Genomic DNA, 23,995 nt, shown 5'->3' on the forward strand with positions numbered 1-23,995 from the left:
ATGATTTGTGGGGTCTGAATTTGCACAGTAACACAGTAATGCAGGACGATTTTTCGTATAGTAAATGGCAAGCCTGACTGACCCACATATCTTTGTCCTAGAACAGGGAATGTTCTCAACTTTGACTAACGTTGTGGCGAGGTTCTCTTAAAGTTGTTCAAATGTTCAAGTAACATTAATGAACTTTCATTGAGTTATCTGGTATTTAATAATGTTCTTGAAACTAGCACAGCAATTTTTACATTGTTCATTTAACATTTTTTTCTGAAACATTTTCATTAGACATGTAACGTTTTTTATATGTTACTTGTTTAAAAATGTTCATAGAACATTTAAAAGTAACATTTCCATAATGTTTGAAAAATCTTAAAACTAGTGCTGTCAAACGATTAATCGCGATTAATCGCATCCAAAATAAAAGTTGTTCTTTACATGCCTGTGTGTTGTGCATATTTATTATGTATATATAAGTACACACACATGCAGCATATATTTTGAAAATATTTACATGAATTTACATGTATATATTTATATTCATATATAAATATATTTAATATATAAATGTAATATATTTTTCTTAAATGTATACACGAATGTGTGTTTATTTATATATACATAATAAATATACATAACATACACACACACACACACACATATTATGTAAACAAAAACTTTTATTTTGGATGCAATTAATCGTAATTAATCTTTTGACAGCACTACTTAAAACAGAATGTTTCCTTAAAGTTTGCATTACCAAAATAAGTTTTTAAAACATTAATGTTTTAAACATGCAGAGATCATGTAGAAATAACGTTTTGATAACTGAAAGGGAACATTAGCAAAATGGTCTTAGAATATTTTTGTTAGCTGGGATAGTCTGTAGCATGACGCGTGTTGTTCCCGACAATCTGTCCTGATATGACACGCTCAGATAAATCGCACAGATGGATCTGTGCTCTTCAGACTGACAGGGGTGAGCCTGTGAGAGTGCAATGCATTATGGGACACACTCCATCTGTGACTGTTAAAGGGACAGTTCACCCAAAAAAGAAAGTCTTGTCATCATTTACTCACTTTCAATTTGTTCCAAACCTGTACGAGTTATTTTTTGTACTGTTGAACACAAAAAATATATTTTGAAGAATACTGGTAACCAAACAGTTGGTAGCCATCGACTTCCGAAAAGTATGGAATAAAATACAATGGAAGTCAATGGCTACCGTCAACTGTTTGATTACCCACATTCTTCAAAATAAAGAAACTCATACACATAAATTTATACACTAGACAGATAAAAATATTACATTTGCTATTATAAGTACGCTTATGATGTCAACATCTCATTTCCATCTGGGTGATTTAATGACCAGGCACTAGAAAACTGACTCATGCATGAGTTAATATGACTCTACAGGTCTGACCCTCCATCTGTTAGGTGTGTAACACACTGTTTGCACATCAACAACCAGCCCGGAGCATCAAACCAGGCAGAATATGGTTCTTGAGCTTGATATAAACCAGTGGCATGACTCTAGGTCTCAGCTGCACTGTACTAACCCCATACAGCTGTGAAGCCCTAAAGGCCCCTGCGATACCAGAATGGATGGATTTGACTAGTTTGGACAACTGATAATGTAACTGAGTCTAGCACTCGTTACAGTGCCTCCCAGTGGACAGCCTTAGCTTTAATTACTGATAGATTAGATATTTGCTCCACAGGGGCTCCTGTAGGAATCCCATAATCCCTCATACAAAACACATGGGAAGTACATGAGTGAAATGCACTACATATTAAGGAGATGAACAGCATTAGAAGACAATTACATGCAATAAGACTTTACTGCTTTATAGAAAGATAAATTCTGAGACCATAATGCACATGAAATGTATATAATATCGACATACACTCAACATCATGGTGTTTTTGTGCAGAGCTTTGTTCTCTACCTGCAGATGTGTCCCGTGGGCTCTTGGGTGTGGTGGCTGCCAGGGGTTCAGCTGGTATTTTGGGGGCTTCGGTGGCCTGAGCAGCTGGCGGCTCCTGCACTTCGGCCAAACCAGACGGTCTTTCTGTCTGGAAAGGAGCAGCACCTGTGATCACCGCTGACATTACGCTGGGCTGAGACAAACCTACGGGTTCAAAGACATTCAGAAAGAAGTCAAATACATGACATATTTACTTCATTATACCAAGTATTTGTGGCTGGTCAAGATAATCTCGAGAATGAATCATTAAAAAATAATAATGTATTATTATTATTATTATTATTATAAATAACACTGCTGCTGCTGCTACTACTTCTACTAAATTATTATAATTATTATTAGTAGTAGTAGTAGGATTCATAATATTAACATTACATTTAATAATATTTATTAAAATGATAAAGAAATACTAAAGATTTTGAAGATTCTGCAGAAGATTCTACAGTATTAAAACACATTAAAGGTCTTTTAACACAGTAAATAATTATAATAATACTAATAAAACTACTACTAATAATACTAATAACACTAATACTAATAATAACAACAACAATAGTAATAATTATTATTATTAAGTATTAGTAGTAATACAATAGTTCATTTATAACATTAACATTGTTTGTTAAAATTAAGTAAAATAGTTTATGAAGTATTAATAAATAAATAAATATGAATATGAAGATTCCACAGTATTAAGCACATTACATTTATTAAATAGATTATTTAACCTACTTGACAAATATACAAGAAGCCTCCACTTAATTGTCATTAAGAAACAATCTCACAATGCAAACAAATTCTTAATGGTCAAAAAAAAAAAAAAAAAGCCTTAAGGCTTAAAGTAAAACATATTTTTATCTCTTTGTTTTGATATTGCATTGAAATACGATCCAGACATGGATCACATCAGCTGAGATGCTGATGCATCTATGATATATGCATGTATCTGTCATCCACGTTTATCAGATTGGACAGATGTATGTTTCTGTATGACATGAGGTTTGACAGAAAGCGAGTGGGTCTGTAACAGGTGGTGAAATCCACCGCGCCGCATCTGAGCTGAATTCTGATGCGAGCGTGACTCATCACCTCCCAAGAGCCCCTTCAAACCAGCGCCATCATCAGCTATTGTCTTCCCAGAGAGAAACAGGCCTGTTCGTTTACCCTGCTAATGAATTCACGCTCATTCTCATTACTAGCTTTACTACTAATGCGGCCCATTAGAGTGCAGAATAAAAGCTCCAGGTTACATCGAATCAAATCTTTATTTATCAGCACACGACCAGAGAGATGGTGGAGTTTTTGTCTGTGACTTTCAACAAGATGTTACCACAAACTTAAAGTTTCCCCAACATCTATAACCAATATAACTACCGTAGATAGATGTGTATCGCACTCAAAACAGGAATCACAGGAGGAGAAGATGTGAGATCTGCATTAAACGAGGTCAGGGGTAATTAGAGGTGTTGTTTTGCTGGACACACAATTTTAGTAAACCTAATTAATGGCCGGAGAAAGCTCCAACAAGATGACACTGAACAAATAAAAGCGTGTAATTAACGAGCGGCACTGGAAATCAGCTAAATCACATTAGAATAATGATTTTCAAAGCTCTCTCTCTCTCTCTCTCTATATACACCCCAAAATTAAATGACTAAAGATGCAGTCAAAAGTATTATGTAATTGTATTTATTTATTTTTAGTATTTTAATTTTTTTAAGTATTTTATATAATACATTGTAGTTTATTGCAATATTTTAAACTGTGATATTTTATATTATCTGTTGCAGTATTTCATATTTAAATATATTCATATATATATTTCCCCCTCAATGTGTATCTTTTATTTTATTGATATAAAAAAAAAAGTTAATTAAATTTTAATTAAAGTATATACACTACCAGTCACAAGTTTGAAACAACTAAGAGTCTCTTATGCACACCAAGGCTTCATTTATTTGATCACTGATTTGTATTTGAATATATTGTATTCATGGATCATGCTGTGAGAGAGATATATATATAATTAATAGTAGTAGTAGCAGTAGTATAATATTATAATAATAATAATAGTAATTATAATAATAATTAATAATAGTAATATTATTAATAAATTATTAATACACATTATTGTTAATAATTATCTATTATCTGTAGCAGTAATACAGTAGTTGGATTTATTATTAATTATTATGATTATTAATTTGTTATTAAAATAAAAATATTTATATTTGTATAAAATATAAAATGGCATGAATTTATATAATAATGATACTACTACTACTACTAATAATAATAATAACAATAACAATATATTATCATTACTGCAAATATTACTGCTAAAACTATCAAATATTACAGCTTAATTAATACAACTATTTATAAAAGATTTAATAATAAATAAAAGATTTAGAAGATTCTACAGTATTATAACAAAATGTATTAAATACATTATTGAATTTAATATTATTATTATTGTTGAAAATAAATATAATTTGCATAACAATTCACCACCTTTAATAAAGCACTGGTAAATTGCAAACTATAATTTGTTCTGGAATGATGGCAGAGATCAGGTGATTTAGGTTTTGAACTCTGTTTATGATGGTGGTCACCTGTGAACGCTGCCATCGTCTGCGGAGGGCTGGACTGTGAGCTCCACTGATCAGCAAAACCAGACACTGAGTCTAAAGAGAGACGGAGAGAGCAGATAAACAACAGGGCGTGACGAACGAGTGAGCAGATGCTGCGCTGCATTTCAATGAGAGAAGAGAAGTCACGAGTGTTTTCTAAGAGGCTTTACAGAGACAAAACAAGCCGCCACAAGCAGCCGGTTATTACTAGTGATAGGAAACACACAGATGGAAATGTTCATTTGTGACCCTGGAGCACAAAACCAGTCATAAGGGTCAAATTTTTGAAATTGAGATTTATGCATCATCTGAAAGATGAATAAATGAGCTTTCCATTGATGTATGGTTTATTAGGATAAGACAATATTTGGCCGAGATACAACTATTTGAACATCTGGAATCTGAGGGTGCAAAAAAATCTAAATATTGAGAAAATCATCTTTAAAGTTGTCCAAATTAAGTTCTTAGCAATGCATATTACTAATCAAAAATTAAGTTTTGATATATTTACGGTAGGAAATTTACAAAATATCTTCATGGAACATGATCTTTACTTAATATCCTAATGATTTTTGGCATAAAAGAAAGATCTATCATTTTGACCCATACAATGTATTGTTGGCTATTGCTACAAATATACCACAGCGACTTAAGACTGCTTTTGTGCTCCAGGGTCACATTTGTCATTTCTCAAAGAAAACAGCAACCGCAAAAACAATCAGTCAGTATTTGTGCTCCTGTGATTCACCTGCTGGACCAGAAAACTCCCACAGAAACACAGTGAAGGAGCACCAGAAGGCACTCTAGACAGGAAGAAAACACAGAGCATTCTATCCTATCATCATATCAGCTAGTTTCAAAATATAATTTTAGTAAGAAACTGTCTGAGTTTCCATCCACAATCTGTTCACTGTTAATCTGATGCATATTGTGCATTAAACCGGAAAACTCTTTCTCCATCTGGCTGATTTTGGCTGACTTTACACAACTTCTGTGACTAACAACAAAGTCATACTACAGACACAATGAACACTTCTGAGGAAGAACTTCACGCCGGATTTACATGAAAATTTATTCATTTAGCAGACACTTTTATCCAAAGCAACTTACAAAGCGATTCATCCTAAAGGAAGTGCTTTATTGCCAATGTCAGAGTTTTATATCATCAAATCTTTGAAAGATGCCCAGAGTTTAGTTTTAGGCTCTTAACAGCAGATTAAACGAGAAATTCAATAGCAAAAATGTTTTTGATTTATGTTTGTGAAGTAACATGTATGTATTACTATGTTAATTAACCAAAAAAATGTAAACTAAACCCATGAAAGAAAAAGAAAGAAAGAAAAAGAAAGAAATAATTGATTGATTGAACCGACTGAAGGTGGTGAATTGTTTTAAATTTCTATCTATATAAATTTGTATATATACAGTCAAAAGTCTGATTAATTTTTGTAAAAAATAATAAAACTATATAAAAAAAATTTTTTTTTAATAAAAAATTATAACATGCATTAAAGACAAAAATAAAACTGTGTATAGAAAGACATTTTGATCTGATTACATCTATATTTTCTTCTGCTATAGGTTTTTCTGTTACACTAGTATTTGACTGTGTTTTCCATGCTGGTCTATTATTGCCATTTAATCTATTTCACAAGAAAAACCTGCACCTAAACGACATAAAAACAACACAAACTCAGTCAGACGGTCTCTTCTGTGTCTAAGTGGGCAGTTCTTGACTACAATCATCTGCATTGTGGACTCAATCTTATAGTGCACGTCACAACTCTGGTAAAGCTTTATTTACTACGTGAAGCAGATGCTGAACTCACCTGATAGTAAGTCTGTCCCAAACGTCTGCGGCTCAGTCTGAAGAGGCGTCTCTTTCTGTGGCATCAGCGGATTCACGGCGCCTGTAAAACAGACATGAAATCATCTTTCCGCTCTGATAACAGACTATAATCCATGCCTTCAACCTACCTGCCACATATCAAACACACAGCACGCTATTTCCATGCATACTCAAGTTAACACACAGTTAAAGCGCAGAGACGCGTCTCTGACTGGCACGCTGTGAACTCATGGTCCCGTCTGTGTGGGGAACCTCCTGACTCAATCCTGATCCGAAGTGGCGGTTCTGGACGCGACCGCCTCCCACAAACCCCCTCCAGCGCCTCCTCAGACGGGCCGGCGGCTCAGAGCGGCTGACGCTGAAAACACTCGACAGGACGGAAGCCAAAGTCGAACCCAAACAGAGCAGTGTTTGATCCGGACCTGCGGGTCAGAGGCAGGTTCAGCTCGGGTTACCCGAGGTCTGTGCTCTTGAGCCAAAATCAAGGAAAATCTCACCCACAGACATTACAAGCCTCATCAACAGCGCGAAATAAACGAGGCAATGTATCTGTACACAGAATCAGACAGACAGCTTCTTTGCAAAAGGGGAAATGCATCCAAAAATCATAATTTACTGAACCTCAAGTTCCTTTATTTCATGGAAAACATTAAATTTAGCTGATTTTCATTTTTGTCTACACAAAGCAGCTCCAAAAGGGTCAAAAAACATAAAAAAATTACCATTAAAATAGTCAATATGTCTGATGTCCTATAGTCCTAGTCTTCAGCAGACGGACTTTTATGAAATTTAAGCTGTTATTACCTGAAATACTACTGAAACTGAAAAGTTTGGGGTCAGTAAGAATTTATTTATTTATTGAAATATTTCTTTGAAGCAAGGCTGCATTAAATTGATCAAAAGTGTCAGTAAAGACATTTACTGTATAATGCCACAATATATTTCTATTTCAAATAAATGCTGTTCTTTTGAATTGAATCTGTGAATCCTGAAAAATAAAATGCATCAGTTTCGGCACAATTTTTTGACAGCGCAACTGTTTTCAACATTGATAATAATCATAAATGTTTCTTGAGCAGCAAATCAGCATATTAGAATGATTTCTGAAGATCATGTGACGCTGAAGACTGGAGGAATGATGCTGAAAATACAGCTTTGATCACAGCAACCAATTACAGTTTACAATATATTCACATAGAAAATAATTATTTTAGATTGCAATAATTTACTGTATTTTAGATCAAATAAATGCAGTTTTGGTGAGCTTCTTTGGTGAGCTTCTTTCAGAAACATTTATGCAACACATATGCAGCATTATTGATGCCAAAAACATCCCTGATATGCACACTGAATATGCACAATAGGGAATGAGATGTGCTGGAAAGAGATGTGTGCTGTATATTCAGAAGAAAACAACTAAACCAGCTATGAGCAGCATCATGCCGTCAGCTCTGTTGTTTCTGTCGAGCCGGACGAGCCTTTAGCCATGTCTGCTCTCAGATGGCATCAGGAACGCTCGGTTTCATTCATCGGCCCGTAACATTCACATAAACTGCTCATCTTAGACAAAACTAGAAGCTGTAAAGAGAAGCAAAGATGTGGCGACTGTGCCAGTTAGTGAAGATGTGTTTTGGTAGGTTATGGTGAGTTATGACCCGTCACCAGTCGGTCCGCAGGCGTTCGTGATGAGGCTGAGAGCATGCTGGGAAATCAACAGCTGGCGGGTGTGGAAGCTGCACACAATCCAGAACGAGACGTGAGAGAGTAAAAGAGGGAAAGATGCCAAAAAACCATGGCCGTCTAGCCCAAAACTGTCACGTCCTGTTTAGTTCTCCTCGTTGATAGAGGCTGCTTGACTTTGAGGAGTGCAGTTAACTAACCGCTCACTTACTAACACATCAACTGGGTCAACGATTATTAGGAATGCCTTTTTTCTCATTTTCAACTAAATGTCTATGGACAGCATCTCTATTCATGATACTGATCACCACAGACGGTAATTGACACGTCTCAAGTGTTTACAATAATGCACTTTCAAAGGAAGCTCAACAGGAAACAGGAATATGAATTATTTTGGTAGTCATTTTTGCCATTTTAAGACTTCCATTATACGTATATTTAATTTCGTTTTGGCATGATTCAAATTATTATTATCCATGATAATGAACAGCATGTGGGCCATAGACAATAGGTTGAAATATCCCAGAACATTATTATTAATTAATTAAAAAAAAATGTATGTACTTATTTATTATAGATAATAAGAAGAAATGCCATTTGGTAATTAAAAATCATTAAATACTGGTAAAAACTAAACACTAATATATTTATATATTCAAATAATAATATTTACTATTATTATCATCATCATCATCATCATAACCATATGTAAACAAACATATAACACATTTTATAGATTAATAAAAGTATTTTTTTTAAATGTCATCATTAACAACAGTATTTATTATTATTATTAAAAAATAAATAAAATAAATTTAAATATATTAGTATTTAGTATTTGATAGTATTTTCTCCATTAACAACGTAATTTATTATTGTTATTATTATTATAAAAAAACTGAGACATGAAGATAAACAATGGTTTACTGGTTGTGTGTCCTCAGAAAGCTGAATGATTCAGCCAAGTTTGAGGCTGTAATTGTTTCTATTATTTTTCTTATTTGTGTGTTTGCTTATTTTTGATGTCTTTGCCCAGAGTTTGAACCTTCAGTCTTACCTTCACCCTTGTGGACAGCGATTCTGTCTCTATTCCCGTTTCGGTGTCTGTGTGCCTCCAAACCTCCCATGGGCCACACAGACCCAGTCTATTTTTACGACTTTGCCAATGAGGACACAGGCAGCGCGCTGAAATGTTGGCCGGGCAAACGATCCGCATCTCATGACACATTTGCCAGAGGAAGCAGAGCAATGACACTGAGTCTGGGTGACCTCATGGCTGACTTTCTATCCATGTCTGCCACCGATCATATTTATATCGCTCTCATCACCTGCAGACAAATGCTTCAAATGACTTACAGTGCTGAGAAATGATTTAATACTGTGATAAATGTATCGTACAGTAGGACTGTGGCCACCAATCTGGAGCTGATGCAACGACAGAACAGGGTTATTTATGATCATTATGCAAACTGCTAATGACACCAAAAACTGCTGTGACCCTTAATAGAAATGTACAAACCTAGTCAAAGGATTACGTTCAACAAATATCAGACTAAACAATCACAGTTTATTGCACAAAACTATCAGTGTTCACAAAAAGATGAAGAACTACAGATTATGCATAATAAAGGGAAATGGCTGACAAGAACTGCCTCGAGAATTATTGTTGAAATCAAGACAAAGAAAATGATGACAAGAAAGAAGCACAAGAACAAGAATAACACAAATAAAAAGATGATGAGGAAGAAGCAGCAGCAGAAGAAGAGGAGGAAGAAGATGAGGAAGAGGAACAAAAACAAGAAGATGAGGAGGAAGTAGATAAAAAAAAGAAGAGGAAGATGGAAATCAACAAGAAGCAGAAGCAGAGGAGGAAGAAGATGAGAAAGAGGGGGAATAACAAAAACAAGAAGAGGAAGATGATGAGGAAGAAAAAATACAGAAGAAGAGGGGTAGGAAGATGATGATGATGATGATAAAATGACAATGAAGAGGAAGATGAAGGATTACAAAAATAAAAAACAAGATAAGGAAGGCACATAAGTGGAAGAACAAGATGATGAGGAAGAGGAGGAATAACAATAACAAAAATAGGAAAAAGAAAAGGAAGATAAGGAAGAAGAGCAAAAGGAAGAAGATAATGAGAAAAAAAGATGAGGAAGAATAAGATGGAGATGAGAAAGATGATAAGGACTTACATGACAAAGAAGAGGAAGATGAAGAATAAAAAAAACAAGAAGATGAGGATGGTGAAAAAACAGAAAAGAAGAATAAGACGGTGAGGAACTAGGAGGAATAGCAACAACACCAAAAACAAGAAGAGGAAAAGAGGAGGAAGAGGAGGATGAAGACTATGATGAAGAACAACAATAAAAACAAAAACAAGAAGAGGAGGAAGAATAAGATAAGGAAAAGGAGAAATAAGAAAATGACGGAGATGAGGAAGATGACATTGAGGAAGAGGAGGATGAAGACGATGAGAAAAACAAGAGGAAAAAGAAAATTAAGAATAAAAAGAGGAAGAAGAGGCAGAAGCACATAATGAGGCAGAATGAGGAAGAATAACAACAACAACAACAAAAGATGAAGATGATGAGGAAGAAAATATATTCCAAAAAACATGAACATGAGGAAGAGGAAGAAGAGAAAGACAAGGGGACAAAGAAGAAGAGGAAGAAATTAAACTCTAAATTCAAAAGAAAGGAAGGAGGGAAATCCTGATTTCCATGATCTGCTCACTTGAATGATATTCAAGACTTGAACAGAGCGAGGTCTAGTGAGGACACAGTAAACACGGTAAAGAGGAAGACGAGGAGTGTGTGTCCTCAGTCTGACCCCGCAGACGCTCCGCCGCAGGAGGCCCAAAAGCGCTGCTCCATTCATCTGTTTTGCATTTATCCTCAGGATTAGAGCACTTATGCAATGCGAACGGCTTACCGATGATTTAAAACACATCACAAATCTCCAAAAGACCAATCCTGAGAATGAGGAAGCAGCGAAAAGCACCTCCGCAGACGGGGAGTATGGGAAACGGCTACTTCATCAGTGGAGAAACATCCTCAAAACTGACCTCAGTTCAGATTAGACTCAAGGAAGACAACTAATGCTGAATTAAGAGACGAGACGAGACGAGGACGCCAAAGCTGCTGAGCTTTACTAACATATTACTGCAACTACTGAACCAGGATCAGCACACAGACAAACACTCTTACCTTCAGAAATTATATAACAATATAATTACATTAAATGGGTCATAACATACATTTTTCTGCATTTTTTTTTTTGAGAAAAAAAAATGGCACAATATTTAAACCTAACTGGTTATCAGCTCTCTGTAAAAAATAAAAATATAATTATTCAACTATATTTTATGCATATATGAATAATATTATATTTCTAATATATATTATTTGTTATACATACATAATAATTGCATATGATTAATAAAATACTAAAATGAATACTATATATTAGAAAATACAATAAAATGCTATAATATACACACACACTACCTTTCAAAACGTTCAGGTCATTAAGATGTTTTTTAGAAAATGATATTTTTGATGAATGGTTGCACTAAAATAACAACAACAACAAAAACATTATTCACATATATGTCTATATGAATAATGCAATATATATATATATATATATATATATATATATATATATATATAATACAAAAAGTAAATATCAGCTTTTACTAAACTTTTTTGGGGGGTTTTGTTTTTGAAGAATAAATTAATTTAATTCATTAAGGACGCATTAAATTGATCAAAAGTGACAGTAAAGACTAGTGCTGGGCGGTATGACCAAAAATTTATATCACGGTATTTTTTAAAATTATACCGGTTTCACAGTACATGACGGTATTTTTTTTTCATGCATGACCGGGTGTTAACCATATTTTCTAAATACATAATAATTGCATATGATTAATAAAATACTAAAATGAATACTATATATTAGAAAATACAATAAAATGCTATAATATACACACACACTACCTTTCAAAACGTTCAGGTCATTAAGATGCTTTTTAGAAAATGATATTTTTGATGAATGGTTGCACTAAAATAACAACAACAACAACATTGCGGTATTGCGGTATTTTAAAAATTCATATCATAACAAAAATAAACACCGGTATTCGGTATGAACCGGTATACCACCCAGCACTAGTAAAGACATTTATAAATGTTGCAAAAGATTTATATTTTAAATAAATGCTGTTCTTTTGAACTTTCTATTCATCAAAGAATCCTGAAAAATAAAATGCATCAGTTTCCACAAAAATATTGTGCAGCACAACTGTTTTCAACATTGATAATAATCAGAAATGTTTCTTGAGCAGCAAATCAGCATATTAGAATGATTTCTGAAGATCATGTGACACTGAAGACTGGAGTAATGATGCTGAAAAAATAGCATTAGAGACTTTTAAAACATATGTATATGTATTATGCATAGAAATATACTGCAATACCTTGCTGTCAGCATTACGTTCTGCCAATAAAACATTGAAAACTTGCGTGATTGATTGTGCAGTGGGCACAGCTGTCCTCTGGAGAATCAGGGACACAGCGCTCCAGATCGAGCACATCTGCTGCGGGCCGTCCAGCCCTAAAACAGACTCAAGTAGGCCAGACTGACCCATATAGAGCTCCCGCAGGAGCCACTGCCGCAGAGACGCCGCCCAAACACACGCGTTACTGGAGCTGCTGGAGTCACGCCATCACAGTGACCAAGAGAATAACCAACCAAAACTACAGTTCAGGTCAGCAGTGAGCCAACTTAAAATGATAGTTCACACAACAATTAACATTAACATAATGACTTTCCTTCTTCTGTGAAACACAAAAGAAGATGGTCTGGATTTGGAAAATGCCTCGGTGTTTTTTTCCATACAGTGAAAGTCAATGGGGTCCAATGTTGCTCTTCTATTTTTAGGTGGCCTATCCCTTTAATACACAGCCATTTGTCAATTTCCCCAAAAAGTCTAACATTGTGATTCAACACATCAAAACACCGATAGCTGTTAACATGAACATCACGACCAGCTATAAAACTAGTTCATCCAAAACGTCTGCAAAATCAATGCTGCAACAAATAACCAGATTTCCAAGTACAGGGACAGACTGAAACAGTCGATAAAAACTTTATTATCTGAGTGGACAGTACACTAGAAAAATCTACACGTACATCAGACTGCAGCAGCCAGCATGTGTGTCAGTGGAGGAAGAAGCTACAGCAGCGTGTTTGAAGCCTCTCTTGGTTTCTGGTTAAACACTCAAAAGTTAAATGAGATCTGCTTTAAATGCAATTTCAATCAATTCATCTCTAAAGATGCAGTGTGTGATTTCTGTGCCATTTTTAGCACCAAACAAAATTGCAAAGTGTCTCAGCTGCATAGAAATATTATTAATATTCCATATACAATTAAAGACAAAGGGTAGTTGGAGAAAATTACATACACACAGACTAAATAAATAATATATAATAATAATAATATAAATAATATACCCTTTTTATTATTCATTTGTTTTTTATTTATTTATTTTTGGTTAGGTATCACTAGAGTTGCAAAAATGACACACTTCACCTTTACAAATGCACTTTTGCAAGCCGAGACATCCTATGAATATAATGCAGGAAATAAACATGTTATTTTCAGTTATTTTAATAAAAGACCATGTAAGACAGTGTTTAGTGTAGGTTTCAGTAAGCTCATTAAAACAGACAAATCAATCAATCATTATAAACACATGCACTTGTTAAAAACAAACATACAGCTGAAAGAAAGAGAGCTGCGTAAAGGAAACACATCAGCTTAAAAAACACCTGAGTGCAGCGTCAGGCCTGAAATAAACTACTGACCAAATCACAACAAATGGAACAAACTTTAAGTTTAAACATCTGAATGACATTTTTAATTAATTTTGAGTAAATAGTGTGTAAAATAAATAGCTAATTTTATTGAAAATATTTAGCTATCATGCTACCTGCTTTATAGATATTAATATCATCTTTGTAACCCATGCACGCTTGTAGTGCACTGGCCGAGCGATTGCATCTGCGTTTCTGGCCTTAGACGAGTGCTTATATAAACGCTGCGACAGGCTGCCAGTGTGTGTGTGTGATGATGAACTCTGGCAGCTGAGGTCTCAAAGTGAGCTTTAACATGGCCAGACAGGAGGACAGGGGGAAGTGTACTTATGCGTATGTTTGTGTGCACGATGCAATCAAATGCAGTAATGAAAACACAACACGTATCTTTGGACGACTGCTGTATGACAATAAACAAAGCTGTGTGCATCAGAACTAATACCACATACTGATGATGGTGCATGTTTACAGGTAATCAAGTGATTATCACTAGTAATAAAGTTTCTCTAGGATATTAAGACAAGAACAGACTTAAAGTCAACATGAAACTACATTCACAAGCCATTTTACTCCTACAAGGTGAAACAGGATATTCAGAGTCAGCCAGTGTTATTTAACTATTATTGTTTTGTTTTTATTAATATTTTCAGTTAAGTTTTTTTTTTTCATTTCCCATTTTTTTCTTTTACATTTTTGTTGATATATATTAATTTGAAATGTAGTTATTTTAGTAGATACGATTAAACCAAATTAAAATATGAAATCTAGCAACTGGCTGAAATAATAAAATAAAACAATATTTAAAATATATACTTTTTAAATATTTCATTTAAATTAATGTTTTATAAAATATACATTAACTGAAAAAAATTATAATAATTTCAATATTATTTTATCCTAGTAACAAAAACTCTTTTTTTAGATCTGCTCTCTATTTGATATTATTGCTAGAACATTTATCACATTAACTAACATTAATTTACTGACACTTTAGCAGCCTAAAACAATGACTAAACAAATGAGGAATTGAGAGAAAAAATAATGTGCTCCAATAAATCATTCACAATGAGAAATGTGCAAAGTCATTTAATTACCATTTCATGTTGACTTTAATTGGTGAAATGTGTTTGTATGAGAAAGAAGAAAGGCCTGACAGTAAGACAGTAAACAGATCGAGCGAGCGTGTGTGTGTGTGTGTGGATCTCGAGGCGTGTGTGACCGCGGTCTGTCATCACCAGATATATCATCTCTCACTCTGAGCTACTGTTCCCTCAAAAGATCCCGTTTCCCCTGAGCCCACAGAGGGAATCCTCCGGTGGCGTGTTTGGAGCATCCCGTGGCCGTTGATGCAGTGTGCCTGCGATGACTTTGCCGAAGAGGAAGAGGAGAATGTCTTTAAATGAGAGGGCAGTGTGTCTGACAACCAGACAGTGTTCCAAAACCTAGTGAGCTGCCTACATAGTCAGCATTTTAAGGCATCATAGTGTGCTCCCGAATTAATGGATGGTCTATAAAGTCAGGCGACATGATTTTGATGCCTTTTAAGAGATCTTATTAAAGATGAATTGTAAGGCAGCATCATGGACAGGAAATCCCAGAATGCATTGCAATAAAATAGCAGGTGCATGCAAAATTCTAATTAAAAATATTTTTAAAAACCCCCTGTAATTAAAAACTGTCCCATATCAGTTCATGTTCGTGTTTTGAGTGTCATATTAAATGCATGTTTTATGCATAGAAAAATGTATATTTAACAATATTTTAACCAATGTTTATGTCCCATGTGTTTGTTTTGAGTATCATATTAATTAGAAAAAATGCATATTTTACTTTAATACAGTTTTTGAATGCCATGTTTTGTGTTTTGTATTACTTTATTAATAAAATGCATATTTTATCCAATATTTTACGAAACTTTGGTGTTCCATGTTTTTATGCATTTTGAATAAGACATTATCAGAAAAATGCATATTTTACCCAATATTTTACCCAATTTTAATATAAAAAACGTGTCGCAAGTAGGGTTAGGTATCGAGAACTGGTTCCTATTGTTGCTTTAATAAGAATGATGTTTATTTAATTTATACAGTTCAAGCTGTTTAAAAAAAAAAAATTCAATTATTGAATGCTTCTTGAATGTTAAGAATTTATGAATTCACTTGTATGTTAAATAAACGTTATTTAGTTCAATATTTAGTTGGCAGCAGTGATTATAGCCTAAATGTGGCAGGAATAAAAGGTAGGCTAACTTTTGTAAATATTTTAATCTGAACCAAGATTTGATAAAAAACTAATTTGATATGCAGACTCAGAAATGATAAGAGTGAAACAAAACCCAACACTAGTCGCAATAGTTTAATAAAACTGAACATGTCCTGTGTGAACGGCCCCTTAGTAGGCAGCAGCCTATGCAGACAGCAGCTCACTAGGGTTTGGAATCAGGGTTTTCTCCGTCTCTCAACACATCCCTCGTCCTTGAGCAGGGTATAAAGCTGAGGCTTTTGAAGGTGGTGTCAGGAACGGGTTTTCCAGGAGGTTCAGCGGCGTGAGTGAGAGGAGGAGAAGAGGCATGTGAGACGCAGCCACGAGCAGAAGATCTAGTCGTCTGAAGCGAGACACGGGGCGGAAACAGACACGACGCAGGGCAGAAACACACAGCAGACAGGAAGAGAACAACAGCGCTGGTTAGTACTTCACACCTGTCAATCATTCTGTCACATCAGCCTCGTCGCATGCAGCATGCACGGCCCCACCCACAAATATGCAAATAAATAAATGAAGACATGCTTAAAAATGGCTCTGTTCCCTGGACATCTGCGTCGGCTGCAGCTCACAGATCTATGTTCTCTGCCCTACTTACTTCCTGCAAGAACAGCAAAGAGAAACTTTCCATAATCATGATTCATGGAAATGCAGAGCTCATGCAGGAGATCATTCCAGCACAACAGCGCCATCTGAAGGACGCTCATCAAAACACATTATGCTTTAATAAAGCAAACCTGAGTGCTGCTTTCAAGAACATTTGTGAACTTCTTATTTTCATTATGCATTAAATGCTTTATAAAATCAATAATGCACTTGAGGCATGCTATTTTTGTCTTTTTCCATCATAAAGCAGTACAGTGAAATCACATATTAGATGGTCATTTTGTGAGCTGCAGTGACTCCAGCTTCCAGACGAAGCATTTTTGTGCATCAGCATGCGATGACCATCTGACTCGCCCCGTCTGAAGCATTTTGCTCTTGTGTGCTGAGAGCTGAGAGTAAATTATTACTGTCATATGAGTGTGTGAGAAGAGAGACAATTAAGACAAACACTGAACCTACAAGAGCAAAAAAACACAAGACGCTTTGGGCTGAAATTGAGACTCGGGAGACGACATGCACTGTCATGGCGAAGAAATAGAAAGTAATGGATAGTAATATAATACTATCGTAGTATTATATACTATAGTAACATAAACACCTCATTCCAAAGGGGTGGTGAAGACCTTAAAGCTGGGTTATAATTAATATCATTAATGGAAACTAAAACATTACTTGAAATAAAAATAAAATAAAATAGAAACAACTTAATTTTTTTCTAGATAGTTGCCAAGGCAACTTTTTTTTTTAAATTTTACTTCAGTTTAATTTGATGCACTAAAATACCCAAAATAAAAGGTATATAGACATTAAAATTAAATAAATAAAATGACAGAAACACCACACAAAATTACTAAAACTTAAAAATAAAAATATTAAAATAATTTATTAAAATAATAAATTACAAATACTGATAAAAAATATAATAGTATCTCAATTACACTAAAATAACACTGCCTTACAAATCCATTAAAAAGGAAAATATTAACCATTTAAACATTAAAATCAGACCCAATATTTTATACAATTTTTGAATGCCATGTGTTTTTATGTGTTTTGAGTATAATGTTATTAAAAAAATACATATTTTACCCAATTTTTGTGTTAAAAACAGCCAGGGTTGAGTATCGAGTTATCATTTTATTTAAAATATTAATAGAAACTATAAAAGTATCTCACTTATATTAAAATAACAATGCCTTTAAAATCAGACTACTTTCTCAGTCAGAATCCAAATGACCTTGTGCACATGTGTAGTGTCGTGTTGCTTAAGTTTATTTACGTCTTATGAACTGGTCAGCAGTGGAGAATGAATATTTGTGCTAAAAAATGAAAATCTGAAACAAGGTAAAAACTACAGTTGGATTCATTTGGACTGACCAAAATCAGTGTATGTAAACAAGAGCAACAGATATCTAGGTATATTGATACATTAATGTATGACGTGCATTAATGAACATATTGGACCTATTTCACAATATCGACTCCATTTGAGTCTCTATGCACCATCGCAATTTTAACTCGTGAGCATCAACAAACAGGAAACAAAAATAATCACAAAAAGTCTGGCAAAGTCAAATCCCGCAGACAGACATCATGTGACAGAGGAGAGGAGAACAGTAAAAAGGTGATATTTAATGCACTGCTAACGGGATAAACATGCAATTACAAAGTAAACTAAAACCTTGCTAAGTGAAGGTTTTAGTCTCCTCTACGCCCACTGAGACGAGTGGCTTCCCGTCCAACCAAAACAAATGATCTGAACTGAAAAGGAGCATGAAAGAAAACAAGCAAACCAAGGTATGACTCAAATAATGGAGCGGCACCCGAAACTAAATCTAAGGCATCTCTTACCAGGGTTTTGAGCCCCTTGGACTTCCTGCTGTCCGATCTCGACTACTGTACCCGGATCTGCTCACACACACACACACACACACACACACTCAACAATTAGAGGCGTTTGAATAAGAAAATCCTCAAAAGACAAAGGGAGATTCTTGACAAACACGCAGTTTGCTCAATGCAAACAAACTCTTGGAAATCAATCAGACAGACGCCCACAAAGATTCACACAGGCCAATATAAACCAGAGGAACTGCTTATTTCACACAGCAATATTCAATGAATATCACAGGTGACTGAAACAGGAGAGATCAGTTTTCAAATACTTAACCTCGAAAAAAAAAACAATCTGTGAAAAGAGATGCTTTACAACTGCTCTTATAAAATAAGTAGATAAAAAAGGTAATACATTAGAATTAAAATATATAATGCAATGCAATAATAAAATTAAAATGCAATAAAATAAAATAATAAAAAATAAAATGCAATGCAATAAATGTATAATTAAAAAATAAAATGCAACGCGATAAAATAATAATCAAAAGAAAAACTATAAGAATCAGAGCATGTAAAGTAGTCAAAATAAAAAAATGCATAGCAACAAAATAATAAATAAAATGCAATGCAATGCAATAAAATAATAAAAAATAAAATGCAATGAAATAATAAAAAAAAAAATGCAATGCAATACAAGAAAAGAAATGAAAATAAAGCTTGTTGGTAATAGATTAGCATTATGCAACACAACTTGGGCACGCCTGATGTTTTCACTGTGTAACCTGTTAACATCAACAGATCAGACTCACCCTTCCCGTCATTGTCCAGCAGTGGGACATAGTTGGCCTTGTCAACCGTCTCTCCGATCTGATCGTCGAAGGTCTCAGCCTCCAGCGTGGTCACAAAATCCCTCTCCACCATGTTCTCCACGTCAGGCTGAGGAACTGTGTCGGTCAGAGCATCGGTCAAGCTCAGATCCGCCATGACTCTTACTGCAACACAAAGACAACGAGAAGAAAACATGTAGATTTAATAATCACAATAATAACAACCACCTATGCTCATTAATATTTAGTATTTACTGTCATTTATGCACTGCAGCAAACACAAATGTGACACTTTCTATTATGATGTTGTCATATATTATGATGCAATCTCTTGACATCGACTGTGAGATGTTGAATTATTTCATCAGATATAGGCCTACTCGTTTGATCATTTAACATGCCCATTATCAGAAGAAATCAAAGCAGCAGATAAAAACAAGATCGTCTTGAGGGTGAAACCAGCCCAAATGCACTCATTTCCTTCTTTAACTCCCTTTCTTTCAAAGCCTGTGATTCATTTGCGGCGTCTCTCTGCTGATAATCATAATTTGTGTCTTCCTAAATAATAATAATAAAATGAAAAAATTGGAATATAACAAAAAATAAAATAATATTCAAATTAAATAATACAATAAAAATTAAATAAAATTTCAAAATAAAATAATTAAATGCAACAAAATTAAAATAAAATAAATTAAAATAAAAAAATAAAATAGTTATTAATATTGATCTCATAAATCAGAGAGCTGAGTCGTATGTAGCGGTCAAATCCTGTGTGGCGTCCTCTATTGGTGAGGCACCACAGTGAGGAGGACAGAATGTTCCAGTGGAGGAAGACAGGGGCTTTCAGACAGGAAGTGGGTGTGAATATTAGGTGTACAGTGGTGTGAAAAAGTGTTGGCCCCCTTCCTGATTTCTAGCAGCGGCAAGCACTTGTGAGCTGAACTTTCCTTCTGCACTCAAGCATGCAATTGGACTCAAGACTTTCATGAGGTCATTTCGTCTGCTGCTCTACTGTGGTGAGGTGACATCATCATCATGAGCTGCAGCAATCAGTCCTTCAAGCCAGCAGCTAAACGAAGCCAAATCAGCCGATCCTGAGAGCCAGACTGATGAGAAACTCACTCGTGCTGTTTAATGACACAACAACCCGGAGGTCACCATGCATTTACTATGATTATTATCGTGATTAATAAGCAGGGTATTTATTAAACATCATATTACTGTTGTTTCATGCTTTATATAAAACATAAAGGTGAACTCATGTTGTGCTGACATTGCTTGCGACATTCATGTAGCAATAAATGAAAACTAAAGATAGTGAGTAAATAAATAAATGAAATACAAAATACAAATAATATCAGAAAATAAAATAAAAATAGTAAAACTAAATTAAAAACTAAAATAAAAAATTACAATAAATTAATTTAATAAGATAAAATAAAAAGAAAAATTATAAAAAATAATAAAATAAAAATAAATGAAAAAATTTAATAAAAACAAACAATAAATTAAATAAAAATAAAAAAAATTACATGAAAAAATTATAAAATAAACAAAGTAATAAAATGAACAATTCAATTAAAAAATAATAATAAAATAAACATTAATAACTACAATAATAAAAAAATATTTAAAAATAAAATAAAAAAGTAAAAGAAATGTCATTAATAACCAATTTATTTATATCATATTACTGTTGCTTTATGCTTTAAAAAAGCCTCTCAGTCATGCATTACAGTAATTTGACAACAACTAATGGGCGTTTTTTTTTTCTTCTAATGGGCGTTTTTAGGTACGACACAAATCATTCTCTGGGCTTTTTGTTTCAATTGCATATGACCTGGATTCTCCAGGATCTGAGCGTCAGAGGATCAGAGAGCAGCAGCCAATCACCAATAGACTGCTGTGCTGAGATTTTCTTTAGCTACATTCACTTTCCCCCCAAAGCTATGAACATTATGACATTATATGACACGACTGGCTCTCCTCCACTGTCTTCCAGAACCTGTTCAGCTACAGTAAGCTGCAAAACAGTGTTTGTCTGAGTGCTTTCTCTGGAGCAGGTCTCTGGAGTGAGATGCCACAACAAACAGAAGAACCGCATCTGTAACATGCTAACTACCTGTTATGTGCTCGACAGCAGTTCACTGCTACAGCTATAACATCACTTCAGGAAAGACCGGCCCTTACCTGGATGACTTTCAACAGGTGAGAGTGTTTGAAAGCCAAGCTATTCAAAAAAAGCAATGCTTTGTCAACTTCACGAGCTCTGGTTAAAGAAATCACATTCAGGAACTGCTATCTGGGCCGTGAGCCTAATAAAACGCAGCGGGTCACATTGGAAGTCATCATGTTTGAACAAAGGAAGGATATTGGTGGAAAAAGTGGCTTGTCACAGGATGATTTGATTTAATATAGCAGGCCAGAACTAACACAATTCACTTTAACAGTCATTGTGGGTGTGTTTACTCTTAATTTGTCTCCAGAAATGAACAAAATCTGACTGAACCTCAGTTTGGAGGAAGCATCCCCTTCTTATAAACAAATTATAATGCAAATAATTTTTTGTTGTTCGTTTCATTTTGTTGTTGTTTTTTTTCATCTAAAAATGCACCAGGGTTATTTTAGTATTATTAAGATACTACTATATATTTAAATAGTCGTTTTGCGCCCCCCTAACGGCCCCCCCTGAAGGTCAAGTTAATTTTATTTTCTCTATAGCGCCAGATCACAACAGAAGTCATTTAAAGTTACCTTTCCTATAGAACAGGTCTACTATACCTTGTTCTTTTATGAAACAAACTAAATAGCCTTATGTAATTTATCTTATTTACACGACGGCATGTCATTTCTGTCTCTACGTTATGGTCGCGCTCTCTGTTATCGCGCACAGCGGAGTTCCGCCCCAATGCGCGCGCACACACACACACACACACACACACACACACACACACACGCACGCACACGCGTGCACACGCGCGCACACACGCGCACACACGCGCACACACACACAACGCACATGTGAGCACACACACGTGAACACACTCCCACTAGTATTTGTAAATATTAAGCCGCAAAACGACTTTTTAAATATGAATTCTGCGTGTCTCTGTGTTAATGAATGGTGCAGACGTGCGGTTTTGTTTACTACTCGTACTGAAGCGCACGTGACGCTTCCGGTGATATTAGCGTCTGCCGTCTCACTGAATGAGGACACAAATACATGAACAACATCTCCAGAACTGCTCTGAGGGTCACTTCATGAGCATTTTACCGTTTCATTTGAGTAAAACTATCCTCATATCATATAAACACAGGAATGTAAAGGTATTCACGGCAACCCGTCAAAATAAAGGTTTGGTTTAACTTGAAGACATTGCATTACTATTGTTCAGTAGAATGTACGTAATAAGCTACTACTACTACTAAAATTATTAAAACCTTATTTTTAAGGAATAATCATACAATATTTCTTCAATGTTTTAATTGTAATATTAATTCCCCTTTATTTTCCAAAAAATACAATTTGTTTAATTTTCATGAATTAAAAGATAAATTAAATGAATGTTTTATGCCTTAAAAATGTAAATACACAACACAGAATTTCTGAGGAAAAAAAATCATAAGGCGATTGTAAGAATAAATGAAACTTGCTTTTATGCTTTCTAATAATTAGACATGCTAAAACACAGAATTTGGTAACAATAAAACATAAGGTTGGAAAAAAAATATATTTTTGGGCCCTAAACATGTAATTTTTGTTAAACTTTGAATAATTTGATGTTAAACAGTTTAAGTTTCATGATTTTAATTAATTAGACGTGCTTTTTGATTAATAAAATTTAATTTAACCATTAAAAAGGAGTCCGGAAAAATTAAAACGGAAAAAAAACAGAATCCCCCCCAAAAGCCGTAAACCTACACTGTAAAAAAAATTCCGTAAAATTTAAAAAATACGGTAGCAACGTTTTAGGTTTTACGGTTTTAACTTAAATACCGTAATTTCATTCGTAATTTCATTAACTGATATAATGTTAATATACCAACCTATTGAAGTACTGAAATCTGTTTTGTACCTTTGTAATACACTGATAAAGAAGATCTCACTGATGAGAAAGTCACATGATGAACCAAAGCCCATCACAAGCAGCTTTTAAATAATAACATGTATAGAAGGTGCACAGTGTCATTCACACAAACACCAAACACCATCATGGTAACACACATGAAACTGAAATAATGCAATAAACATTCATTTAACAACATTAGGTGTAACACACAACGCTAATATACAAAACTGATAAGAAAAAACTAAGAAGAAACATAGTTATTTCAACAAAAAAACATCAAATTTGAAATGTAACGCAGGGAATTCTGGGAATGTCAATTTACGGTTATTCACTGTAAATTATACGGTCTTTTTCACTTCC

The 23,995-nt window shown here is 34.4% G+C and overlaps 1 protein-coding gene across 1 annotated transcript in view; it reads right to left on the reverse strand.

The window, feature by feature from the left end:
* LOC107676818 (microtubule-associated protein 4) overlaps positions 1-23,995 on the reverse strand; it is a 77,229-nt gene that overhangs the window by 36,508 nt on the left and 16,726 nt on the right. The window contains exons 2-6 of the mRNA XM_016471501.1: positions 19,545-19,727; positions 18,751-18,807; positions 6,449-6,529; positions 4,602-4,673; positions 1,948-2,130 (exon numbers count right to left, since the gene is read on the reverse strand). Coding sequence (XP_016326987.1) covers positions 1,948-2,130; positions 4,602-4,673; positions 6,449-6,529; positions 18,751-18,807; positions 19,545-19,719 — 568 coding nt within the window. The 5' untranslated portion in view covers positions 19,720-19,727. The remainder of the gene's footprint in view (positions 1-1,947; positions 2,131-4,601; positions 4,674-6,448; positions 6,530-18,750; positions 18,808-19,544; positions 19,728-23,995) is intronic.

Source organism: Sinocyclocheilus anshuiensis, unplaced genomic scaffold (assembly GCF_001515605.1).
Source record: "Sinocyclocheilus anshuiensis isolate Anshui unplaced genomic scaffold, SAMN03320099.WGS_v1.1 scaffold184, whole genome shotgun sequence".
NCBI classification, from domain to species: Eukaryota; Metazoa; Chordata; class Actinopteri; order Cypriniformes; family Cyprinidae; genus Sinocyclocheilus; species Sinocyclocheilus anshuiensis.